Source organism: Physeter macrocephalus, chromosome 16 (assembly GCF_002837175.3).
Source record: "Physeter macrocephalus isolate SW-GA chromosome 16, ASM283717v5, whole genome shotgun sequence".
NCBI lineage: Eukaryota > Metazoa > Chordata > Mammalia > Artiodactyla > Physeteridae > Physeter > Physeter macrocephalus.
The window spans coordinates 73821514-73845944 of NC_041229.1; the positions used below are offsets into that span (position 1 = coordinate 73821514).

The 24431-nt window shown below is 46.9% G+C and overlaps 1 protein-coding gene across 1 annotated transcript in view; it reads right to left on the reverse strand.

The window, feature by feature from the left end:
* Positions 1-2246: 2246 nt before the first annotated feature.
* Positions 2247-24431, reverse strand: part of LOC114487943 (neuron navigator 2) — a 107018-nt gene continuing 84833 nt past the window's right edge. Inside the window, exons 9-15 of the mRNA XM_055091475.1 lie at positions 17923-17975; positions 12532-12555; positions 12343-12417; positions 7634-7717; positions 7128-7239; positions 5682-5827; positions 2247-2929 (exon numbers count right to left, since the gene is read on the reverse strand). Coding sequence (XP_054947450.1) covers positions 2753-2929; positions 5682-5827; positions 7128-7239; positions 7634-7717; positions 12343-12417; positions 12532-12555; positions 17923-17975 — 671 coding nt within the window. The 3' untranslated portion in view covers positions 2247-2752. The remainder of the gene's footprint in view (positions 2930-5681; positions 5828-7127; positions 7240-7633; positions 7718-12342; positions 12418-12531; positions 12556-17922; positions 17976-24431) is intronic.

Below are 24431 nucleotides of genomic sequence, written 5' to 3' on the forward strand. Positions count from 1 at the left end.
CAGCCAGGCTGGCTACCCTCCCCTTCCTCAGACACACCGGGTCTGCTTCTGGGTTCTGTCGGGAGGGCTGCCCTGCTTGCTGGCAGGCAGCGTCGGCCACGGGTTTACGACGGCCCACCTCCTTCCCCTCCCGGGCACACTCATGTCACGTCTTCCCGCCAAGGTCGGAAGCCCTGCTCAGTGGACTGTGGGAAGAGGCCCGGTGCACGACACACGCCTGCAGGGCCTCCACACTCTCTCCCCTCCCCGCCTGCTGGCTGGACACTCAGCAGAGGACACGGGCCCGCAGGACGGAGGGAGCCTCGGTGCCGGCATCACCACACGGCAGGCCGCCTGCCGATGAGGGATATCTGTGTTGGGTCTGGAAGGAAGCAGAGATCAACAGTCACAGGTAAAGGCGCTGACCTTCGCGACTGAGTTTGTCACAGCGGCTAGTGTTACCGACGAGAACTAACCAGGGGTTCTTCCTGGCACACAGACCTCGGCTGAAACGTCATCTCCTCATAGGGGCCTGTCTGGACTACCTTGTCTGCAGTTGCTGCCAAGGTACTTTGTATTCCAACACACTGTTTCAGTTCCCAGCATGAACCCTTGGCACTATCTGATCCTTCTAGTTTATCCAGATTTATGTGCTTAATGCCCGTCTCTCCCCCTGACATATGGGGTCCACACCGGAGCTGGGACTTGATCGTCTCATGCACTGTTGTCACCGGAGCCAAGAACAGCGCCTGGCACGGAGCAGACGCCAGCAGTGGAATCGGCTCTACTGTGTCACGCCCCTGTAGTCCCTAATCCCCAGGGGTGGTTAATATTCTCTTTGGGTCTCTCCAGAACCGTCTTGGGTAGCGTCCTGCCCACACAGGCTGTCATATGAGAAGTTTATACCAATACATAAAGAACAGATGAGGAGTTCCTTTTTCTCCCGGCCGGGAAACAAACAACTGGATTGAGATGCTCTGGGATGACGGCAGGTGAGTCACAGGCAGCTTGTCCTTTATTTACCTCTTGGGCACTCTTCAGGTCAAACAGGACTCACACTCCCGAACCCTGGTCTAACCCTCACGCCAGCACACAGGGCCTCAGGCGGGCACTGCACTCCAGCTCTCAGCACCCCTCTCCACCCCCCTGCTCGGGGTTTCACCCTTGCCCAGAATGGAAGTGCCCGTCCGCACAGCCTCCCTCTTTCCAGGGTGCTCCCCGAGAGAAGAGGAGCTGCTGACCTAAGTAAAGGCAGACACCCTGACAAGGCCACGCTTCACTGGTAGGCGGGTTCATAAAAAAGTCGGGGCTCTACGCTCTGTCTCCTTGCTTCACTGCCTGTCTCGTGTGCAGTCCGGGCAGGCGACGTGCTACAAAGGCCTGGCCCGCCCTCTCACCCGCGTTCCCTGCACCCGTCTGATGAGCTGGCTTTGGGACGCTGGTGCGGGCCGCTGTCTTCTTCGGGCGGGTGGGCTGGCTGAGTGGACCTGAGGATGGCGCCAGACCTGACCTCCGGAGATCGGAAGGGGGTTGCCCTGCATGCGTGGGATCTGACCCGGCCCTCACGAGAACCCAGTGATGCAGATCCCATTTTCACCAGTGAAGAAACTGAGGTGTCTACCACTACCCCACCCCCCCTGTCCAACCCTAGCTCGCTGGCTGTTCTGACCACAGCCACAGCGGTCCTCTTCCCCCAGGCACTGTCTTATCTCACGGGAACTGCCTTTGCAGACCACTTGAGCTCTGGTTCCTCTTTCACTTCTCGCCTGGTTATGCCAAGGGCTCTGATGGAACTCAGCCCTAGCTCTGATCGCTCTATTGCAGGGGCAATCTTTTTCACCGCTGCAGGGAGTCAGCTGAGCCACCTTCTGAGCAGACACCTGGGTCCCCGCCTGTCTGTCCCAAGCCATTCCTGACCTCTTCTTGCCTCTAGATTCTTGGCCTCATGTTTTGAGATGGGGCACAGGACAGTCTCCCTGCGCCCTGATGGAACCATGCTCAATGGGTGCTCGGAGGAAAGCACGGGAGGTTGGCTGGGCAAGAGGAGATGACTCTTCCCTTCTATGTACCTCTCTGCCAAGGGCAACAGCACCTAAGCCAAGGCCAAGGAAGCAACTTCCTGTCTCACTCAACCAGCTGTGTTCCCAAAGGGCTCTGTGCAAACCGACTCATTTACAATCGACTGGGAGAGTTCATGGTGATGAATCACTCGATGAAATATAGAGCCCTTTGGTAAAGAGAATCGTCACTGAATCGCTCTGTTTTTTTAAATGTCTTATTTCTGAGTGCTGACCTCAGAGAAAGAGTCAACGCTAAATGTTGATCAAAGAAGAAAAGTATAATCTCTCTAAGCCCCGCGTCGCCCAAGTGAACCAGAATCTCAGCCCAAACTGCCAACACGTATACCATCATCTCCCTGTCAGAGCACAACGGCTGTAGCTCTTCCCATCCACTTATCTTGTTCAATCCTTAGGATAGGATAAGGAGACAACCATTATCCCAATTTGACAAAGAAATGGAAACAAAGAGGGGTTAAGCCGTTTGCCCAAGATCAGCCAGCTAATTATGCACAGCGATGCCAGCAGAACAGAAACTCGTTTCCTTTCTCTTTTAAACTCTCTGGTCCTAAAACACCGAAAGAATATGCACGGTCTTATGAACGCAAGACACAAAGGACCCCGAGGAACATAGCAGGACTCCTAGCCATTCCTACTGGAGAGGGTTCCCAGGGGCCAAAGATGCCGTCTGACCAGAGTGACCCCGGCAGACAGACTTACAGAGAATTGGAGTGAGAGTTCCTCAGCAGGGGAGTGGAGCCCATGGAACCGTTGTGTGGTAACTTTGGTGAGGAAGGCAGAGAAGAATCCGTCATCTCCTCAATGTCTGAATGAGAGGATGCCGACTTGGGGGACTTCTTCTTCCCGAAGGCTTGCTTGAAGGAGCTGCGTAACTGAATACATAAGACCGTCAGCCTGGCAGGAGCTGAGACCACCCCTCAGGCCTCGGCAAAACGGAGACATGCAGAGTGAACAGCAAATTACTTCTCCCACGCTTTCCCCCCAGCAATGAAAAAGGTTCCCAACAGCTCTCTCAAATCAGTGCATTAAGGGAAGAAGAGTTATCTGGTGTTGACAGCTCGGGGGACTGGACCTGTGGATAACATTCCATGCCTACTCTTGGCTCAAGACTAGATGCCAACAGCAAGACAGACCCTGGCTCAGCAGATGGATGTCAGGAGGAGGAGGTGACACAGCAACAAAGCGGGGTGCTCAGACACGGTGACGGATGCGGATGAGGTTAGTCATATCAATGGATGGGTTAGCTTGGTATCTGATAGTCACGTTGGTCTTGCTTACCTCATTGACCTGCCAGAGAAAACGCAAGCAAAAATGGGGAAGGGGAAGGAAAAAAGACAATTTTTAACAGAGAAAGCCAGTGACAGGGAAAGCTTCGGACTTTTCAGACACGACATGGCTAATAATAAACACCATACAGAGAGGAGGTTTCAGGTAGGATCAAGAATCTTTCAAAGCATTAAGGGCCTCTTCCTCTGTTATGGAAGGAGAGGAAGAGTGAGTCTGGAGGCCCCTACGATCCGAGCTCTGCAAGCTTCTCTGTCTGGTTGAAATGACTGTCCCACCTTCCTATACTCCTCACTCTTTTCTGGCCTTTTATCAGTCATCTCTAAGCCTTATTATTATTATTATTTTTTGGCATGTCTTCTTTTCTTAGCAAGGGTAGCTTCATTGCTGCACTGGTCCCAACATGGCTGCATAGCTCTTTGATATATATACTTAGGAGCTCCTGCTGTCCTTCTATACACGTAATATAATAAAGGCAGAAAATTGGCTGTCTCACTTCTTGCTCAAAAAAAATGATATTTTAAAGAAATGTATTAACCATATTGGGAAAAAGGAACTGGTACATCACAGATTCCCCAAACCATGAGATGGATCTGAAAATTCTAGTGAGACCATAAAGAATTCAAAGTGCAAGGTCTGCTCTGAAGGCCATGATAAGCATGTATTTTTCTAGGCCAAAAAATAAAGTTTCCTCTTGAAAAATGTCTTTTAAAAAGTAATTTCCTTTTTCTAAAGTCTTTTCTTCCTACTGAAAACGTATTCTGGGCATTTTCTTAGCCATTGTGAAATTCAGAAAATGGGCCATTCTGAAATAATGGGAACCGTCTCCCATCAAAGTCTCACCCATAACAAACCGCAAGTCCAGCTTGTGGGCGAGTCTAGATCCCATTTCTCTCCCACTTCCTACTTATGGCCGTATTTCCAGAGAGTAGTCATAGAAAGAGAAGGATTTGGTATACATTAACCTAAATCCTTGCCTCAAGCTCTGGTAAAATGCCAGGCGGAAGAGGAGATGATAAAGATTAGACAAAATTAAGCTTTGGGAGTCTCTGAGGATGCCAATTACCCATCCTCCCCAATTGCACTGGTAACCAGGAGTTGTCTTAAAATAAACAAGTTTTATTTCCTGAATTAAAGAAAATGGAAAATCATGATTTTTCATAGAAAATAATTCTCATCACTTTGATAATTGAATCAGACCGTATTTATCAACAGCGTGTTAGAAACAGAAACATGAGTTAATCCTGTTTAAGTCATAGCAAATGAGTTGACTAAAAGCCATTAGTTAACATAAGGAAAGATTTAATCACGACAATGAGAGGATCACACTGAGCTGGCCTTTCGGCTTGTCTCCAATGCAGGTCGTCAATAAGCAAAAGGACTAAATCCTCGACTCCTCCATCACTAGACCTCGCCACCCATCCAAGATAACACAAAATGAGGGGGAAGTGTATGGAATGCATGAGGACAATGAAGCTACTGTGAAAACACGATGCTGTCAGCATTGACAAACGGGGCCCTGTGAGTCCTGGCCAACTTCAGATCAACCTGGGGTGTCCCTGCAACGAAGTCGGGGAGCGACTTCAAACGTCTGTCAGAACTGACTGTCACAGCCCTGACAGCAGAACTAAAAATTGGGTGGGGAGAGGGGAATGGAATTTCCCAAGAAGAATGGGAAAAACTGTCCAAGAGGCCACTGTACAGAAGGCCAAGTAGCTCGACGGGATTATGGAAACATGGAGAAACACTGCGTTGGACACTGGTTCTATTATATTTGCTATTTTGAGGTATGATTCCCCGCCCCGCCCCCAGTTTAGAACCACTCACTAACTGCTAACAACTACATTATGAAGCTTTTACTTACAGCAAATGGTCAAAAGATTTTCAAAGACAAGGGTGGGTGATTTAATGCTATCATAGGCAATGATGTAAATACATAGATAAGGAGTACAGTTAACGATGGGATAACTAGTGATACATATTCCAAAAAATACTTTGTCACTAAGGAAAAAACCACTTAAGAGTAACTTTGCTCTAGTATCTGGAACTCTGTGGCCAGCATATGATGAGGAAGAAATGACACATACGAAATGAAAGACGAGTGCTTCACGTAGTCTCATGAAACAGAAAAACTACAAAGAGGTAGTTATTTCATAAATCCTAGGGTTTGACTGAGCACCACACCGACTTTAGTAGAAACCCGTCCACAAGCCACTTCTCTGGATTGACTCCCAAAGGTCTATGTTGTGAAGTTAAGAGCTAGCCTGGGCTTTACCTGGGGCACACTGCTTCCGAGCCTGACTCTCCTAGTGCCCACGAGGTCTCTGGATGCACACTTACCCAATTCTTTCTCTTCTTCTTCTTTGAATCACTCTCTATGTTGCTGCCCACGCTGGAGTGACTGGTGGCGCTGTTGATGCTGGAGACGCTGTCGGAGGAGTGCTGTCTGCGGATACGGAGGTCTGCGGACTGGGAGGTACCATTTCCTGGAGACCCAAGGCAGGACATCAGGAGCTGCTGACTTGAGTCCCTTCCTTTGCCCCAGGATTTACACCTAAATCCACACACCCAAGGACTAGGAGCTATTTCCCATCAGACATCACCTTCTGTCCCGCGATGCTGGTTTTAAGGTCCCTGGGTAGCTGAGGGCTACGCCCTCTTTGGTCAATTAAAGGAGGGCTCTCTCCATTTTACAAAACAGAAGTCAGGGGAGGCTTAGAGATCCCCCCCCCACTCACTCTTTTGAGCTAAAATGCGTCTGTGAGTTGCGGCAATCGTCATCTGTGTCGTGAGTGCCCCGTCCTTTGCTCTCCCCGCACCAGCCTTCTTTCATGTTCATGCCCTTGGACATGCCAAGCCCCTGTCCTCTCACCACCTTACAGGTGCCATTCTCTCTTCCCGGATGCTCTTCTCCCTCTGCTCTGCCTGGCCAGCTCCTGCCCATCCTTCCCATGTCACCTCTAGCCTCGCTTTTCCAGGAGGTCTGACGTTTGAGATAACAGTGGTACCAGAAATAACACTGCCCAGAACGGTAGTGAGACCAAAATAAAGTTTGCAGACAGTGTTCCTCACTATCACAGAACGACCCTGACAGCCCGGTCTTTAAGAGCACTGGTTTCTGGGGCAGACTTAGGTTCTCGTCCCATTTCTGTTTCTCACACTCTGTGGCCTCAGGATGGGACTCTCGCCTCCAAAATTCAGTATTCCCCTCAGTACAATGCGGGGGACCAGCACTGCACTCATAAGCGTGTTGTGGAGAGAAAATGGAATAATGAAATAATAGAAACACTGAGCATAGTGCTTAGAACACAATGAATGTTCCATAAATGTTAACTCTATTACTTTTCTATCGGTTCTCTTAATATCATTTTCTGGACGTAACTCCTCCTCATGTCCATATCTCCCCCCACCACCCAAGTACGATACACAAGGACAAAGCAATCCTTCCAGAATATTTTCCGGGACAAATGAGAGACGAACCCATTTCAGGCTGTCCCAGGTCAGTATGTAAATATCAAAGCATTAGTGAAGTTAAGGCTATGAAATACTTTGACACTTTGCCAACAGAGATATATTTTCTTCCATTTTGAGATACATCAGAGAAGAGGATGAGCTGGGATAGATGTTTTCCTAGAGGCTGGAAGTAACTGGATTAAGTGCCTTCTAGGACCTGTCCGACTGACACGGACACCCCCCCTCTGGCAGGGAGGTTGCATCATATATTGTCAAGGGAGGGTTCCTAAGGGCAGGCAGGTCGCTGGTCTGAGGCTGTTTCTCTCCCTTTACCTTTGCAGTTGAGCTCTGGGGTGTTAATTACCCCATTAATGGCCGCCTGGGCAGCTGCGTTCTGTTTCTTCAGCAGCTCAATGGTTTTTCTTAACTCATTCAGTTCTGAGTCCTGAGGAATAGAAAAAAACAGTGGTCATCCCCAAATCATTTTGTACCGAGTTCAGCTGAAGTACAACTTAGCGTCAGCTAAGAGGAGGGTAGAGAATGAAGGAGTTGCAGGAAACCTTTGTCTCAAACATTAGGTTGAATCAGGTTTTAATAGGCATATGCGAGTACATCAACGCAGAAGGAATAGGACTAAGTAAGATCTGTTGCCAATGCAGTTAACTGCCACTCCATCGAGGTCATATTTTCACTCAGCAGACCTATTCTTTCAGATTCAATTCCAACAGTCCAACAAGCACACTAAAATCTATACAACGCTCTGGAATAAAAGAGAATAATGTTTTTAGGTTTGTTGTTAATTCCAAGCAGGGAGGGAAGGAGCATTCTTTCTGCTTTACCTTCTGCTCGGCCGTCATGGTTAAGCTCTGGAGCCTGATTGTCATGTTTCCAAGACTCTGTTCAAAGGCCGCCACAAGGTGAGCCTGGAGGGAAGAGACACATTTCCCTTCAGTTACATTATCTTGCAAGGTAGGAGTGCCTAAACAGGGTGCCAGGTCTTAAAGACAGAAATCCAAATGGAGCCACGTGGGTTAGCCCGTCGACTTCTTCAGCCTCTTGAGCTCCACTCCTCACCACTCTCTGGGATCCAGTTACTCTAGACTTCCACGTCCTTCAGACCCCGTGCTTCTTCCCACCTTAGGGCCTTTCTGCATGCTTTCCCCGCTGCCTGGAATGCACTTCTCCCAACTGCCTCCCTAACTGATTTTTACCCATCCTTCTCAACAGACCTCAGCGCATGCCTTCAAGACACCCCCAGATTGGGTTGGTTCCCTCCTATTCACTCTCACAAGCACACTGGACTGCCGATGTACGCATTGTGGTATCACAGGCAAAAACACACACACTCTTGTGACTGCTGATCTACACCAGTCTCCACTACACTGCAGGATGACCTTTTGTTCCCCAAGCACCAAGCTCACAGTAGAGCCTCACGTTGAGCGTGTTTGTAGGATAAATGAACAAAGTGGCTGGCAGATGTTGCTTGTTATAATCCTGGTTAATAAAAAGCCACCGAAAGGCCCATCTGCTACCTCCTTAGGGAACCTGCCCACTGTTTTCCCTGGAGTTATGACTTTCCCTGGGGCTCCCCTGCACTTTTGTATCCCTGTTAGAAGACAGCATCAGACACACCATTATTTTACATTTTACAAAGACAGTTTTAAAAATGCCACCAATTATAGTTGAAATATGCATCCAATTTTCAGAGATGTGAAAAAAATATATATCATAGAATTGAGAAACGTGATGCTTCTCTATCTGCCCCTTTCTCTGAAACCCTCTTCAAGGGCAAGATGCAACTCTGCGTCCCAACACTAAGCCTTTTTCCTTCTTCCACAGAGCAGTAGGTGAAATATTAGTTAGTTGACCTAGGATCCTGATAATATTGTTAAAACCAAGAATAAAGAATGGACAGCTCATCTAATCCTACTGGCCTCAGTTTCTTCATCTATAAAATGGAAGCAATATCTATGTTCCTCCCAGGGTGACTGTGAGCACTGAAGGAAACAATATAGTTGAAAATGACCTATAAACTGTTAAGGAATTGCAAAACACACGAATGACTAGAGACTGCAGGGAAAGGAAGGGGTTTGGGACTGAGAAAGTGGCAAAAGATACTATGAGAACACAGGTGTGGAGACATCAAGAAAGGGTTCTAGGAGAGGGGTGGGTAGATACACAGAAGGTCACAGGAGGAATCAGAAGGACCAGCAAGATACTTGAGTCTTGGGAGAAGTGAGATCTGATGGTTCTGGAAACTTCTAGAGGAAAAGGTGACTGACGCACAGAGTGAAGAAGATAAGGGTGGGAGAGGAGACGTCACCCTGTGCTGTGAGGAGGGTCAGGGTCCGTGGACATTTCAGTTTGAGGAGGAGAGACTTGACGGGTGAGTGAGAGGCCTCGGTTACTGGACTTCATCAAACAGGGAGATGGGGGATAAGACATCTCTAGGATCAACTGCTGAGTCTCTTTTCCATTGGCCATAGGAACTGGCAGGGAGCAAGGGCACTTGAGATAGAAATGTTAAGTGGACTGGCCACCTTCTTTCTGATTGCACGCTCTCTCTTTATTAAAAATTGAGAAAATGCCTTTGCATTTTAAAATAAAGAGATATGCTTTAGTTTGCCGGGGACAATGTGGCAGAACAACAGCCAACCAGTTCAAAACATTCACAAAGTGAATGAAGCCAGGACATGGATGTGAAAAAGAATGACTGCTACCCTTGCATTTCAAAGGAATGACAAGGTCAAATTTAAATGACAGAATTTCCATTTATTTCAATTCTCGTTTGATCGCCCCAAGATTCTATTTGTGGGCATTCAAAATTTCTCTTCAGTTAAAAACAAAAGCAAAAACCTGACCCCAGGAAGGCTGCTATCAAGAGAGTGTTTTTGCAACTCAAGAAGGAACCACATTTGCTCTGAAGAACCAGAGGATCGCATTTTGCTGGTGAGCAAAAGGACTGACTTTGTGTCATGATCTCGATTATGAAAATATGGGGCAGGAGGCTGGTTTAGAGCCGCACAACAGCCTTCCCAGCAAGCAGCATTCTCGTATTCCCAGGAAAACAAACACAAGTGGTATAAAAACACTCAGAGAAGGTGGCTTTGAGTAGTTTGTCCTAGAAAAACAAACACAGCTTGGCCTGCAAGAAAGATGGCAGACAGTAAAACAAGTTAGCACTGCTGGTGGTGTGTGGCAAGACTAAATATTTACTTTAAAACAATACTGGGACTCCCCTGGTGGCGCAGTGGTTAAGAATCCGCCTGCCAATGCAGGGAACACAGGTTCGAGCCCTGGTCCGGGAAGATCCCACATGCCGCGGAGCAACTAAGCCCATGCCGCAGAGCAGCTGAGCCCGAGAGCCACAACCACTGAGCCCGCGTGCCACAACTACTGAAGCCCATGCGCCTAGAGCCCGTGCTCTGCAACAAGAGAAGCCACAGCAATGAGAAGGCTGCGCACCACAACGAAAAGTAGCCCCCGCTCACCGCCAACTAGAGAAAGCCCACGCGCAGCAACGAAGACCCAACGTAGCCAAAAATAAATTAATTAATTTAAAAAAAGAAAGGAAAAGGAAAGAAAAAAGAAAACAATACTGGATTCAATGGCTTTTGTGAAGAGCAAAATGTACTTCTGAAATAATAATAATATGTGAGAGATCTCACTCTTCTTGATCAGAGAGGACAGTTCCAAACGGCCCAATGTAAGGTCCCTTGGGGAAGCATGAGGTCACTGGAGGAATTAATCCAAGTTCATTGATAAGTAAATTACTTACTATTTTTTCATTAGTAAGGGGCAGCCATTGGCAGCTGTAATTCTTAACTAGGGGAGTAGCTCCAAATCACTTGCTGTCAAACCTCACATGTTTCGAGGAGACCCCTGGCTCACCGGGTCTGGGGTAGGTGCTGGATTCGAATACATGCTTCTGGTTACTGAGATGAATACTACCCACAGAATAATACCTCTGCCGTCTTAACTAGGCTCTAAGCCTCAAATTTCAGATCTAACATCAATTTCTGATCTTCTTTGGATAGAGTTACCGACGGAGGAAGAAGTCAAGAAAATAAAGGATTATAAAACACACAGTAGCCTAGTATATTAGGGTTTTGAAAAAAACCCCAAAGATGTCCAGAAATTTAAGAGAGCTCGGGAGAATGAATAGTTATGGGTAGTTACCAATTATTGAGCCTATAATCAGGTCAAGCACTGTGCTAGGTACGTCATGTGCAGACTTTAAAGTGAAATGGAAAGTTTCCTTGAGTAGACTCAAGCTCAAGCCAGGAATTATGTGGGCAAAAGCTGCAGATAAATATTAATTACTTTCCTGGTCCAAAGAAGACAAGCTTTTGAAGTTGCTTTTCATTTTAACAGCATGCTGGGAGTCACGCAGGTGGCTTTCTGACAGGCTCACACACACGGATATGTGATCTCAAGCTGGGTTGTGCGCTCCCAAGCAGGAAGCCCTGCCTCTGAGGCATCTCAGCACCTTCTAAAACCTCAGGCTCTGCCTTCTGAGCCCCAGCCCTCGCCAACTCACGGCTCTGCAGCAGGGCTCCTTTATAGACTGATCTGATGGGGTAGGAGATCTCTGCCTCTACTCTGACCCCTCAAATCCTATAACCACACCACAGTTAGGAAGCTGACTTAACCACCTAACAGCTGACAGCCTCCATGATGTGGCCTGACCCTTGCCTTTCTTTGATGCCTCCCTCCTTTCCACTTCCTTCTCCCCTCCACCCCAGCCTCTTCCCCACATCCAAGCCATAGATTCTAATTACACTGAGCTATTTATAGTTTCCAAATGCACCGTGGGCTTTTGCACGAATGACTCTTTGGTTAGAATGCTGTCCTTCCCATGGTTGGAATGCTGTCCTTCCCATGCATCCTCCCCTACACAGCATTCATCAGATGTCACCTCCTCCAGGAAGCCTTTCCTGACTTCTTCCAGCCCCACCAAGACAGGTGCTCCTCCTATATATTCCCGCAACCTTCACCCTTTATTGCTATCACAACAGCTATCACGTTATAGCAAAACTGTTTTGTCTCTCTGCTGTACCAGAGAAAGAACACTAAGATGACAGTGACTGTGCCTGCTTTGCTGTTGAACCCACAGTACCCGGGGCATAGTTGGCATTCAAACAGTTGCTGAACTGAATGCCAGTTGGCAGTGCCTCCTGAACACGTACTTGTGTATATTATAATTACAGAGCAGTCAGCTATTTACTGTGGAGCCTTAGATTTTTTTTTTTTCTCTGAAGATGAAAATTTTCAGAAAGAGAAAGGGAAATGAACATTTCTGAGCACTTAATCTATTTCAGGTACTGATCACATGACACCCCTGAGAGCTAAATATTATCATTCCCCAACACACAGATGAGCAAAGGCAGGCTCAGAAGTTAAAGAATTTGCCCAAAGCACAATGCCAGTAAGTGTCAGAGCTGACACTCACACCCACGATGCTAAAGCCTATGTCCTTTTTATTATACCACACTGCTTCTATAATGCTCAGAGGTAGCAATGGCTACCGCCCTGGGTCTGTACTCACATTTGCTGTCAGCTGGGTGGTCAAAGCGGAAACCTTCTCCTGGGAGGCATCCAGCTCCCGCCGTAGTTTGCGAATCTAAAGATAACAAGGGACAGAGTTACTTGCTCTGGGAGTCTACTTACAGGATGAGCTGGGAGAAATAATTGCTAATAGCGAAAGACGAAATCCAACTAGCCAACTCTTCCTTACCTCTGACTGGCATTTTTCTTCTGGCTGTAAAGAAAAACATAGAAGAAATTAGACCAGTTGAGGAACTAAGAACAGTATAATCCTGCCTACAGGGAGTACCATATTTGGACACTTACAGCAGTCTTAAAGATTTATTAGTTTCTTTCCTGATGGACTTTTCTGGATAAAGTGGTTCAGTTAATATGACCAATCAGAAAGGCCAAATACGAACAGCACATTATTTTAAGAAACTAGAAAGAGTTAGGAAATACGCTCCTGTTTTGGTTGTGAGGAGCCCCCTGTTCCCATGTGGAGATGATGACAGGGAGAAGCTGTGATGAGAAGGGGATAAGCTAGGGCAGAGTTGCCAGATTTAGCAAGCAGAAAAACAGAACGCCCAGTTAAGTTTGCATTTTTTTTTTAGTTTAAGTATGTCCCATGCAATATTGGGGACATACTTATACTAAAAAATTATACGTTGTTTACCTGAATTTCAAATTTAACTGGGCATTCTGTATGCAATCTGGCTATCCTACCTGGGAGGCAGGGAGGACGGCTCATAGATTAACTCTGCCCCATTTTATCCCTCCCTCTCATCTCCCTAGGGCACTGAAGCAGCAGGTCAGGAAGGTTCCCAAAGTGAGGGGGGCTGGGAACCCCTGTCAGCCAGCCTGGTGACTCCCCAGGTTGTAAGGATGAAGGCGGCCTGTACCTTCCTGCTGTTCCATCTCTAGTCCCCCAGTTACCTGTGACCCTGGGGAGTAAAGACGAAGCCTGCAGGCCCTCTTACTGGCAAAGCCTTCCATACTGGGCCCTGGGTCTGTGGTGACACAGCAGTTGGCCAGCCAGAGACTACAAGCTACTTACCTCTTCCCATAGGGGGAGCCCACATGGGTTGGGGGAACCTGCAGCAGGGGGAACTATTCCTCCCCTCTTCTGGGGTTCCCGGGGGTGAGGGGGGTCCATAAATGAAGAAACCCCCAACCCTCCCCAACTGCCCCCACAAACACACCTTTCTTGGAAATATTGGAAGTGTTCCTGCCCTTCTCTCCACACCCCACCATTTGCACTTCACGGGGGTGGAACAGTGACTTGGGAGCCAGGTAAGTGAGTGAAAATCAGGAAGGACCCTGATTTTGTCCTTGAGTCCTCTATGTGTGTCCTAATCCAATTTCACTAGGGATAAACCCATTCTTTTAAAAAGTCAGCATCTGGTTTCTGGTTTCTACTTCTCTCTTAGTTCAGGATGCAGAGGGGTATGATTCATTAGGCCCCGTAGTCCCTGTACCTAACAGCTGGGACAGGTGGGTAGCCGTTTCCTGTCTGACCGCCCTTCACATCCTGCTCCCAACCCCCTCACTCCTGATCCTGCCCCAGAAGGCCCTCCCTCCAGGCTGCCTTCTAACAACAGTAACTACCTGTTAGGTACACTGGGGCCAAATCAGTTAATCCTTGCAGCAACTCCACAAAGTAGGTTTGAATTCCATCTGAGGCTCAGAGAGGTTAGATATCTTGCCTAAAGTCACACAGCTGGACAATCTCCTCATCTAAGAAACACTTTCAGGAGAAGGTTTGGAGAAGTCCTCAGGGCTTACTCTTCCCTCTCTGATAATATCCAGCCATCTCTCTCTGTCTGCCTGTTTATCAATTCATCCCACCACCACCAGATATTTATTGATTTCTAACTATGTGTCAAGCACTGTTTTAAGAACCTGGGAGGGATAGGGCTTCCCTGGTGGCGCAGTGGTTGAGAGTCTGCCTGCCGATGCAGGGGACGCGGGTTCATGCCCCGGTCCGGGAAGATCCCACATGCCTTGGAGCGGCTGGGCCCGTGAGCCATGGCCGCTGAGCCTGCGCGTCCGGAGCCTGTGCTCCGCAACGGGAGAGGCCACAACAGTGAGAGGCCCGCGTAACGCAAGGAAAAAAAAAAAAAAAAAAAAAGAACCTGGGATACAGCTGTGAACATGACCAAGTCCCTCACATCTTATGTTGCTGACGTTCTGGTAATAAGAAGTAGCATTTTACTGAACACTTACTATATGCCAGAGACGGTGCCAAGCACTTGACATTCATTATTCATTTAATCCTTATAACAACCCTTTCACAAGGTACTAATATAATTTGCTCATGGCGACAGCTGATAAGTGATAGAACTGGGATTGGACCCAAGGCAGTCTGGCTCCAGGGCCTATGATCTTAGCCAGCACTTTCTTCTGCTCTGACTACAGCGACATTCTCCTGGAGGCCTTCCAGAAATAAGGCCCTGGCTTCTGAGTCTGATCCAGAGGAGAAAAGTTAATGGTGATAACGTCACAGCTATCTAACATTTGGGAGGCGAATGGAGGTCTGTTAGCAGGCTGAACCATCCACGGAGGACCAGCCCCACTTCTAAACACTTCTATCAACATCCTTCCTTGGGCGGCTGCCACTGTCTGTCTCGGTGCCCACCTGTCTCTGGGGTTGGAATCCTGTTCTCAACAGCAGCCTGGAGAAATCATGTGTTTTGTATCTTGCCCCAGCTACTGCTGCTCTTCTGTACATCTGGGAAATCCGAGAGAAGCTGCGGGCCCCTCTCCACTAGGCAGTTCCCCTGGGAGCTCAACTGCTGCTCCCTACCAACCAAGAAAGCAAATCTGATGCCAGACGTGGCCTCTTCAATTTTTTTCTACTCCAAGGGCCGGCCATGACCTCTTCATGGCATTTGTTTAGTATCAGGCTGTCTTTTCTTTCCTTTGTAATTAAAATTACAGGCAAATTTCAGCCAGAATGAACATTCTTGAATATCTAAGAATTACAGAGATTTCATGGGGGAGAAAGCCTATAATCATCCAATAAGAGCCTTTAAAACACTCTGGTCTTCAACAGACTCTTTGGTCTGGGTTGGTGGCAACTTAAGAGACGCCAAAGATCTCTTTTTAGACAACAAATACGAACTTATTTACCTTTTCATTTACAAAGGCGCCTGAGCATGTGTTTCTGAATTTCATCATCACCACGGAGCTAATAATAGATAAGGGACCACACACCACTGCTTGGTGGTAGCAGAGTCTAGCCAGACTTGCAGTTTTCCTTGGAATTAGCATACCACTCCGTCACGAAAATATTCAAAGGTTAGAGTATTTTGTAAAAAGTCTGCAAAAGGAACTTACATTCTCAGAGGAGCCACATATAAAGAACAGTACATGGGAACCTTTGACTCACCGACTAGTGGAGTGTCAGAGGTTATAGGGACCTCGGAGACCAATTGGCCTAGCTCCCTGAGGCCAAGGGCAAAACGGAGACCCCCAGAATAAGGAGGTAATTTGTCCAAAGTCATATGGTAAGGGAAAAACTATGACTAGGCCTCGGGTCTCTTGCTATCCAGATAAACATGGAATTAAAAATTATTATTAGGTCTTTGGTAATTTGTGAATTTATATCAACTCAGAAAGGACAATTTCAAATTTCATGAAAACACGAACTTCAGGTCCACACACCTAGAACAAGAGCTACTGAAAGAGAGGCCTGTAGCTGTAAGAACTCCTGGTGGTTGGCGTGAAGGGGAAGCAGCCAGGAACTGCAAGTGATGGTTTCCTGCATCTGAATTCTCACAGGTGGAGGAGCTCGTGCTCTTTCCCTCCCAGGCTGGCTGACGCAGGCCAGCCCCCATTTTTCACTTTTCTCAACGAAAAGTGTGTTGACAGGAAACCCTGGGAACTCCCTGGGAAAACATGGGGTTTGGGCACTGAAATGTCTGGTATGGGTACACTGCACCAACCCTGTGAAACCAGAGTGCCACATGCCCCCCCCCGCCCTCTGTGCCTCTGGCTTCCTCTTTCGGAAGCAGGCTCCTCTCTCCACCTAAACCACGCCCTCAGGGCTCAGCCCAGAGACTGGCATATATCAATACTTGGTGCCAGTAAATACTGTGGAAAAAGTGAATCTAGGCTGAAAAGTACCACCTCTGGTCTGGTACCCATGTCACAGAGTTTCATTCTAGACGAAAGGACTCAGTAGATGCAATAGCTGATAGTTAGAAGGCCATCCCTATGCTTTCATTTTTTATTTTTTATTTTATTTTTATTTTTTTTTAAATTTTTGGCTGTGTTGGGTCTTCGTTTCTGTGAGAGGGCTTTCTCTAGTTGCGGCGAGCGGGGGCCACTCTTCATCGCGGTGCGCGGGCCTCTCACTGTCGCGGCCTCTCTTGTTGCGGAGCACAGGCTCCAGACGCGCAGGCTCAGTAGTTGTGGCTCACGGGCTTAGTTGCTCCGCGGCATGTGGGATCTTCCCAGACCAGGGCTCAAACCCGTGTCCTCTGCATTGGCAGGCAGATTCTCAACCACTGCCACCACCAGGGAAGCCCCCCTATGCTTTCTTGGATAACGGCTTAAATAACCCCTTCCCAAGGTTACCATCTATAAAGTCTTTAAAATGAAAGCCAGGACTTTGATAAAACTTCAGACAAGATGACTAGCAGAGGAAAGAGGTACTGTGGAGTTGGAGGGGCAAGGTGGGTAGGCGCAGAAGAGAACGTTTCTAGGTCCTTCAGATCAGACCGTGTCAGCAACCACTGAAGTCTGTTTGCTCGCTATAGGCCTAAGAAAGAACGGTCAGGCCCTGTGCTCTTTGACTTGATTCTGGGATGGTCTTTAACTTACAGGGGGCTATCTACAGTCTGTGCCACTACAGAGCCGAGATACCTGGCATTACCAAAAACTGAATTATTAAAACATCTGTCCTCCATGGAATTAAGGGCTAAAGAATTCCCAATTCCTAACTAATCAAATATTTTTTTTCCTACAGGAATTCCCGAGTTAAAGTTTTTAAGATAGTTATGCACATAGCTATAAAAAGTAGGCATACTGAATAAATCCAGTACTATATTTGATTGTTTGGCTTTTGTTCAGTAGACCTCTCACTGATGACAGCTATCATTTACGAGAGCTTCCTCTGTGCTGCGTACACTCTATTCATTGCTTTACGTGCATTTTCTTATTTCATGCAAACCTATTTTTTGAACACCTACTATATGCTAGGCCCGGTTCTAGGCGCTAGGAATAAAACCAGAAAAAAGTCCTTGTCCTCAAGGAATTTATATTGCAGTGAACAGTAATATTCATAACTTTAATTCTCATTACAACGCCACAAGGTAGGGGCTGCTGTTCTTTCCACTTTACAGACAAAGAAACTGAGGCAGACACAAAGTTGAAAAAGGCATCTCATACATTCTAACTAGTTACCACTTGAAGCACAATGCCACTTTAACAAAAGTCAGATCCTGATTTATTGGTTGGTACCTCAGTAACTGTTCGTGAATTTCAAACCTTGTTCCCTAATTAATTGATTCCCTTATAATGGAAGTACTCTCTCTAGGAGACACGCTTGTATTTTATTTTTGACACACATAGCCACACACCATTGATGTATACTCACTGTAGAATAAATTGATGATGTGCTGGAAACCAAGGAGAGTGAGGATCCATGAACTGTTTAAAAAAAAGGAAAGAAAGAAAAGGTGAATTGCACAGTCGGCTACTATGGAGCAGAAAAGGGGAAGGGAAGGAGAAACTCAGCATTAGAGGACATTACCAGGCTTGGAGCAACTTAACCTCATCTTGACCCAACCTTTCCTGGTTTGGTGACAGGTCAGTGTCAAGTAAGGAATAATTTTCTATGGGAGTCATTTCTCTATTACCACATTTTTTTTCTTACATTCTAAATACTACCCCTGCTCCAACTATCAAAATAACACATAATTACTAAGTTAAATGTTTCAAGTACAGAGAAATGTTAAGAAGCATCTTCACTGCCATAACCTGTGTGACTCATAATTCTATTACCCAGAGGCAACTTTTACCTGCTCTGCTCCAGCATATTTTCTTTCTTTCTTTTTTCTAATGTATTCCCTTAGGGTTCAGATTGGGTTGCATATATATTTTATATCCTGCTAGCAACTGCCATTTGTATAAGCAAAAAGATGAGCTGATTATTTTGAGCATAGGAGGCTGGCTGTTGGCCATGGTAAATTCATTCTAGATGACCATGATTAGATGAACATCGTTTAGAAAACATATCCACAGAAACATAGATTCTTCATTTGATTCCTGTCATATCTAAAAGTGTCCTCTTTTCTGTTTGTGACTGGTATTTTGGGTACCATCCTTGTACCATCCTCAACCCTTCCTGCCCCCAGCCAATAGAGACATTTTATTTTCTGTTTTCATGTAATTTAAACCAGGGTCTTTTCCAGGACTAGGTATTCTGGCTGACTTCTCTTCTTGGAAACCAGATTCTTTAATGACATTTTCTTAGTAATCTCCCAACAACTCGTTTGAAAGACAGAAATATGCCTGTTGAGACATCACAGACCTTCTAATGGGGCACAGCTTCCCCGACCAGGAGTGGAATGCCTCTACCCCACACTGTGCTCTCACCTGCGGTCTGAGAGTGGGAGGCTGGGGAGGAACTTTGCATGTGTACTAGACGGCTTTCACCTACCACCCAAGGAGTGAACTCAACTTGGATCAGCAGTTTGCAGAAGCTACCTGCCCACAGATATCCCAGCAATGGCTCAGCCAACCACTCCGGTGCCTCCACACCGTCTCCCCAACAAAGCTTCCAACCTCCCATCCTTCATTTAGGTGCTCCTATCGCACTCTGAATCCTGCACAGCTCTCTCAAGCATGGCCTGCGTGGTACTTAGCCGTCTCAGAGTCTCTGCCCATTCGGTTCCTTTGGTTTAGGAAGTTTCCCATTCCTGCCTATCCAAATCACCAGGATCAGCTCAAACAGCATCTTCTCCTGGAGCCCTATCCCATTTCCCCGACAGCCATTGGGATGGGCTTCCTCCCTCCTCTAACCCACACAGCTCTTGGCTTGCGCTTCTGGTCCTCTTCTCTCTTAGATGGTGCCAATTGCTCGGAGGCTATCCCTGCACCGTCACTCAGATCCACCCTCTTCAGCAATGCCCAAGGTTCTACATCTTTTCCTCCTTTCTTTCTCCGTCCATGACTCATCTGGCCCATGCCCCTAAAAAATCAGTTTAAGGTGTTAACGGCCAATAATGGCTTTCAGTGTTAATATGTCCACACATTAACAGAGGTCTCTCATGCTCCAACCTAGTGGCCTAACGGTCCAAAGGGGTAAGTTACTTTAGCCCCATGACACAGACACTAGGGGGGAAATTATGCTGGAGGCCAAGATGAGGGAAGAGAGGTGACTAGCATGGAGCCATCCTTCAATCACACCGCCCTGCCAGACGCCCGCTCCAGAGGCCTGCACAGGGCTGCTGCGTGGACTTGGGCTGCTGAGAAATGGAGGTTTGTCTCATATATTTCTCTACCTCATACACATGGATTCACTGATAATGCCTTTAGCAATACCTCAAGACAAGCTTGGGGCTGCAGGCAGAGAGGAGCACATCTGGCAGGCTTCGGGTGGACGTAATTATTTTTCTCTGTAATTAATTCCTCTCTTGTAAATAGCAACAGCAAGGCTGTGGTCCAGAGAGAGTCCTTGCTTTCCAGATCAACTCAAAGCTGAATATGGCTGCCTGAACCACTGCAGTTGGCCTTCCTTCAAGAAAACTGAGCCAAGGCAGAGCCTGGGTTATGTGGCTGGGATACTTTTGGACAACAGAATGCTTATGAGACTTACAAAGCCAGAGCAGCAAAAGCATGCTCTGCAGCTTCCTCCCTATACCTGTACCTCCAAAAATTTGAAGATACAAGGAACCACAGAGAATATCTAGGCCTTCTCTGCCACTGACTAATCTGAAACCCAGAGAGGTTAAACAACCTGCCTAAGGTCCTACAGCATTCAGGAACAGAATCTGCAGACCAGAGTCTGGAGATGGCTTTGCCCTTGAGTGACCTTGTTTACTGGTATCTGAGGTTTTTTTGTTTTTGGTAAAGCTTTTCGGTATATTTAGAATGGTTTCCTAAACCCCTCATTCAATCTACACAGGCACAATCTGGGACCAAACAAGCAAAAGCAAAAAGTGCTTTTTTTTTTTTTTTTTTTCCTTCAGTACACGGGCCTCTCACTGTTGTGGTCTCTCCCGTTGCGGAGCACAGGCTCCGGACGCACAGGCTCAGCGGCCATGGCTCACGGGCCCAGCCGCTCCACGGCATGTGGGATCTTCCCGGACCGGGGCACGAACCCGTGTCCCCTGCATCGGCAGGCGGACTCTCAACCACTGCGCCACCAGGGAAGCCCCAAAAGTGCGTGTTTGAGAAGAACTAGAAGGCACAGGTAGGGGTGAAATCACAAGATGGAATGAGACAACTGGGCATATTTCAGCCAATAAAGCAAACAAATGCCTCTGTTGTCACACCTGGGTACCATATATATATATATATATATATCATATATCATATATATATTCAGCTTCATACTAATCAAAGCACTTCCTCATACTACTGTTTGAAGTGATCCTCATCATCATAGAGAATTTGTAGGTAATATTCCCAGACAGGGCAGGAATTTCTATCCCTAATGAACATAGGAGTAAATTCAGGTCCAGAGAGGCTAAGCCATGTGGTCAAGCACACACAGCTGGTCAGGAGCAGAGAGACAAAGTGAGTCTGGGGATTGCACTCTAGTCCTCGCTCTGCCACTGGGGGCTGTGGAAGGAAGGAGTTGGTGAGAATGAGATGCAGTTCTGATGGCTAAATGGGCTGCCTTCTCAACCAGCAAAGGAAGCATAACTGAAGACGGCGACCACACTGATGAAGCTTCAGGGTTTGCTTCAGACACGTAAGAAAGCCCAGCTGTGGCCAAGGAAGAGACAAGCGTAAGGCAGGATTGAGTAGAAACACAGAGGGCTGAGAATCAGGAGTTTAGGACATAGTTCTGGCTGCAAAAAGTCCCCAAGTCACTTCCTCTGTTCAACTTTGCCATAAACAAAATGGGGTTGAAATGGCCCATGGGGAGAAGGATAAAACAAAACATGACAACTGTAACAATACCTACCATTGACTGAGTACTTACTATAAACCCCTTTCAAAGTCATTCTGCTAAATGCCTTCCAGCATTTATCTCACCTAATCTTCACTTCAATCTTCTGAAGTAGGTACAGTTATACTTATTTTCCACATTCTACTGAATAGGAAATAGGCTGAACAGGGTCAAGTGCCTTACTCAAAGTCACCTTGCTAACAGTGGAGGTGCCAGGACTTGAATCCAAGTGTAACTCAGGGGCTAGAAACACAGGAGAGCTGCAACACAAGATTTATTTACTAATAAGCTGCTCCGTTTCTGTGGGTTCCATGTGAACTGATTTAGACCACACCAGTTCTTAGGGATGACTGGTAAAGGACACGGGTTCGTGCCCCGGCCCGGGAGGATCCCACATGCCGTGGAGCGGCTGGGCCCGTGAGCCATGAGCCATGGCCGCTGAGCCTGCGCATCCGGAGCCTGTGCTCCGCAGCGGAAGAGGCCACAATAGTGAGAGGCCCGCGTACAGCAAAAAAAAAAAAAAAAAAAAAGAAAAGTGCCTCAAGCATCTCCTTAAAGTGCACTATTAAAGTTGACTTGAAGATTGCATAATGCATCTGATGGAAATTAATTTACCTGAAATAACCTTGAAAGGTTGCACCTGGGCCATGCCTGTACCTCATCTACATATTTATGACTTCCATTTCCTTCAAAATGGAAAGTGCTAATTAAATCCCACAAAAACCTCACTCAAGTACGTACTTGTGCTAATTCTTCCTAAATTTCTTTCTGCTTTCTGGCATATGATATACCTAACTGCCTCTTATCAATATAAAGAGGTTCTATTCGGTCCAAACATGAGATGTGAATTTTCTCCCAACTGTTTCTGCAGTACCAGGAGTTTATACCTTCAAGAGGGGGAAAAAAAAATTCGTCCCCCAATGGAATTAAAAACACCTAATTGCACAAGCCTTACTTTGTTTTTGTACTGTAATAGCCTTGGAAGAAATAAAATCAATCTGATGCCAAATTTCCCAAAAGAGGAAGATGTTACATGTTTCTTAGTATATCGACAGCAGTCTCTACCCCTTCTCCCCCAATCTGATTTTACCTCTGCGCTTCAGTTCCACACCACCACGAATCATCAGGGTTTACGAAAGTCTAGATACTGCATGTGGGCAAGCCCTTTTTATCACTTTGTCACTTTGAAATCCCAGATATTCCACAGTTGTGCTGCCTGACGGCTTGATTCCAGATGGAATTAAAAAAACCCATCTGATGATGATACTGTAATGGTCCTGGACCTTTATGAGGTCAAGTGTGCTTGTTTGGACAAGCTGCAGCACTGAACACGGTTCACTCAGGTACACATGGGACAGAGCAGATGAATAGCGCACAGGGCACTCTCCATTCACGAGTCATTATCAGGAGGGCTGGGAAATGCTTTGTGGCCATGCTTGGTTCGCCCACTGATCAGAAAAATGTCAAAGACGAACTGCCTACTCCTTCACCTTACGGTCAACGTACGGTCAACGATTACTCCTGATTTCTAGCTCTTAAATCCAGCAAAACGCTCTCAGTAACTCAGGCTCTGCCCCTCCTTAATCCTCTGTCCCAGTGGGTTCCCACAGATGGATTTACAGAGGAGTGTCTGCTCACTGGACGCAAATGATACATATATCAGAGTGGAGAGAATTAAGGAAGATTAACCAGGGGGCAAGTGCTCTGTAACTAAACTCTTTACAACTTTTGTTAAAAAGAACACTGGGCAGGGCACAAGCTGACATCTTGCATCTCTCTCCCTCTTGACTGTTTAGGGGTTTCCTCGACAGTCACAAGTTTATTTGTTCTTTCCTACCAGGAGGACATTGGGCATGTTTCCCTATTCTCACAGGGACCAGGAACAGAGGGAAGTGCCTGTGACTCCCCTCCCCACCCCCCTTCTGTTCTGTCACCGGCAGAAAAGGCACAACTAGGGCTATGGCCCTCAGCCTGGGCTCCATTTGCTCCAAGAGTCCCCCTTCCTCTGGCTGGGGACTTCCAGCTGCCAGGACATCAATGCTGAAGCTCAGTTTTCAGGCTGTAACAGGTACTAACATTACTGGATTAACATTTATATATATTATCTCATTTAATTCTCATAATTCCATGAACCTGGTAATCCTACTTCATCAGTGAAAATACAAAGGCACAGAGAGGTGAAGTTAACTTGCCCAAGATCATATACCTAAGAAGTAGTGGAGCTGGAATTCAAACCCTGGTATTATTATCCCATATTCTTAACCATTCGTCACTGGTACTGACACCAATGTCTTATCATCCCCATCTGTGGGAAGCTTTTGGGGGTGGGGGTGATGTGCCTTCCCAACATTTTGACTGCTTGCTCCCCTAACTCACACTTAGACTGAAGTAGGAAAGAGAAATGAACTGAGTTAGGAAGATGGCGGATGAAGATGTCCACTGTAGTTTTCTCCCCAAATTCTGATTAAAATGAACAAAACATAAGAATCCAACATCAAATATTCCCAGTTAGCAAGCAAAGAAGGAAAAGGGCAAAACTGAAAGGAATCAACTTAAAAAAACTGGTGCTTGAGAAAAGAAATAGAAAATTCTGGAGCGAAGGGGAGAGGCGCGGCTGCCGACAGCCCCCCAAAGCCATACGGGTGTGTTGGCACAGGGAAACGAACTCTCCAGTAACTGGCACTGCCAAGATGGTGTGCCAGCGGCTGAGTCTCACAGTGGAGGTGCATGCCAAGAAGCTAGGGCCCAAGTCCAAGGGAAAGAAGCCTGGAGCGGAACTCGGTCAACTCCGGGGTTCACCCGTGTTCTGTCTTCCCTACAGTCCTGCGAGGTTAATTAAGAGTCAGACCCTACTATTCAGAGTTCCCCAGCCCCGTGCCCCAGAGTAAGTGGCAAGTTGGAAACTTGTACAGGTGGACTCTTTTTTTTTTTTTTTTTTTTTTTTTTTTTTGCGGTACGCGGGCCTCTCACTGTTGTGGCCTCTC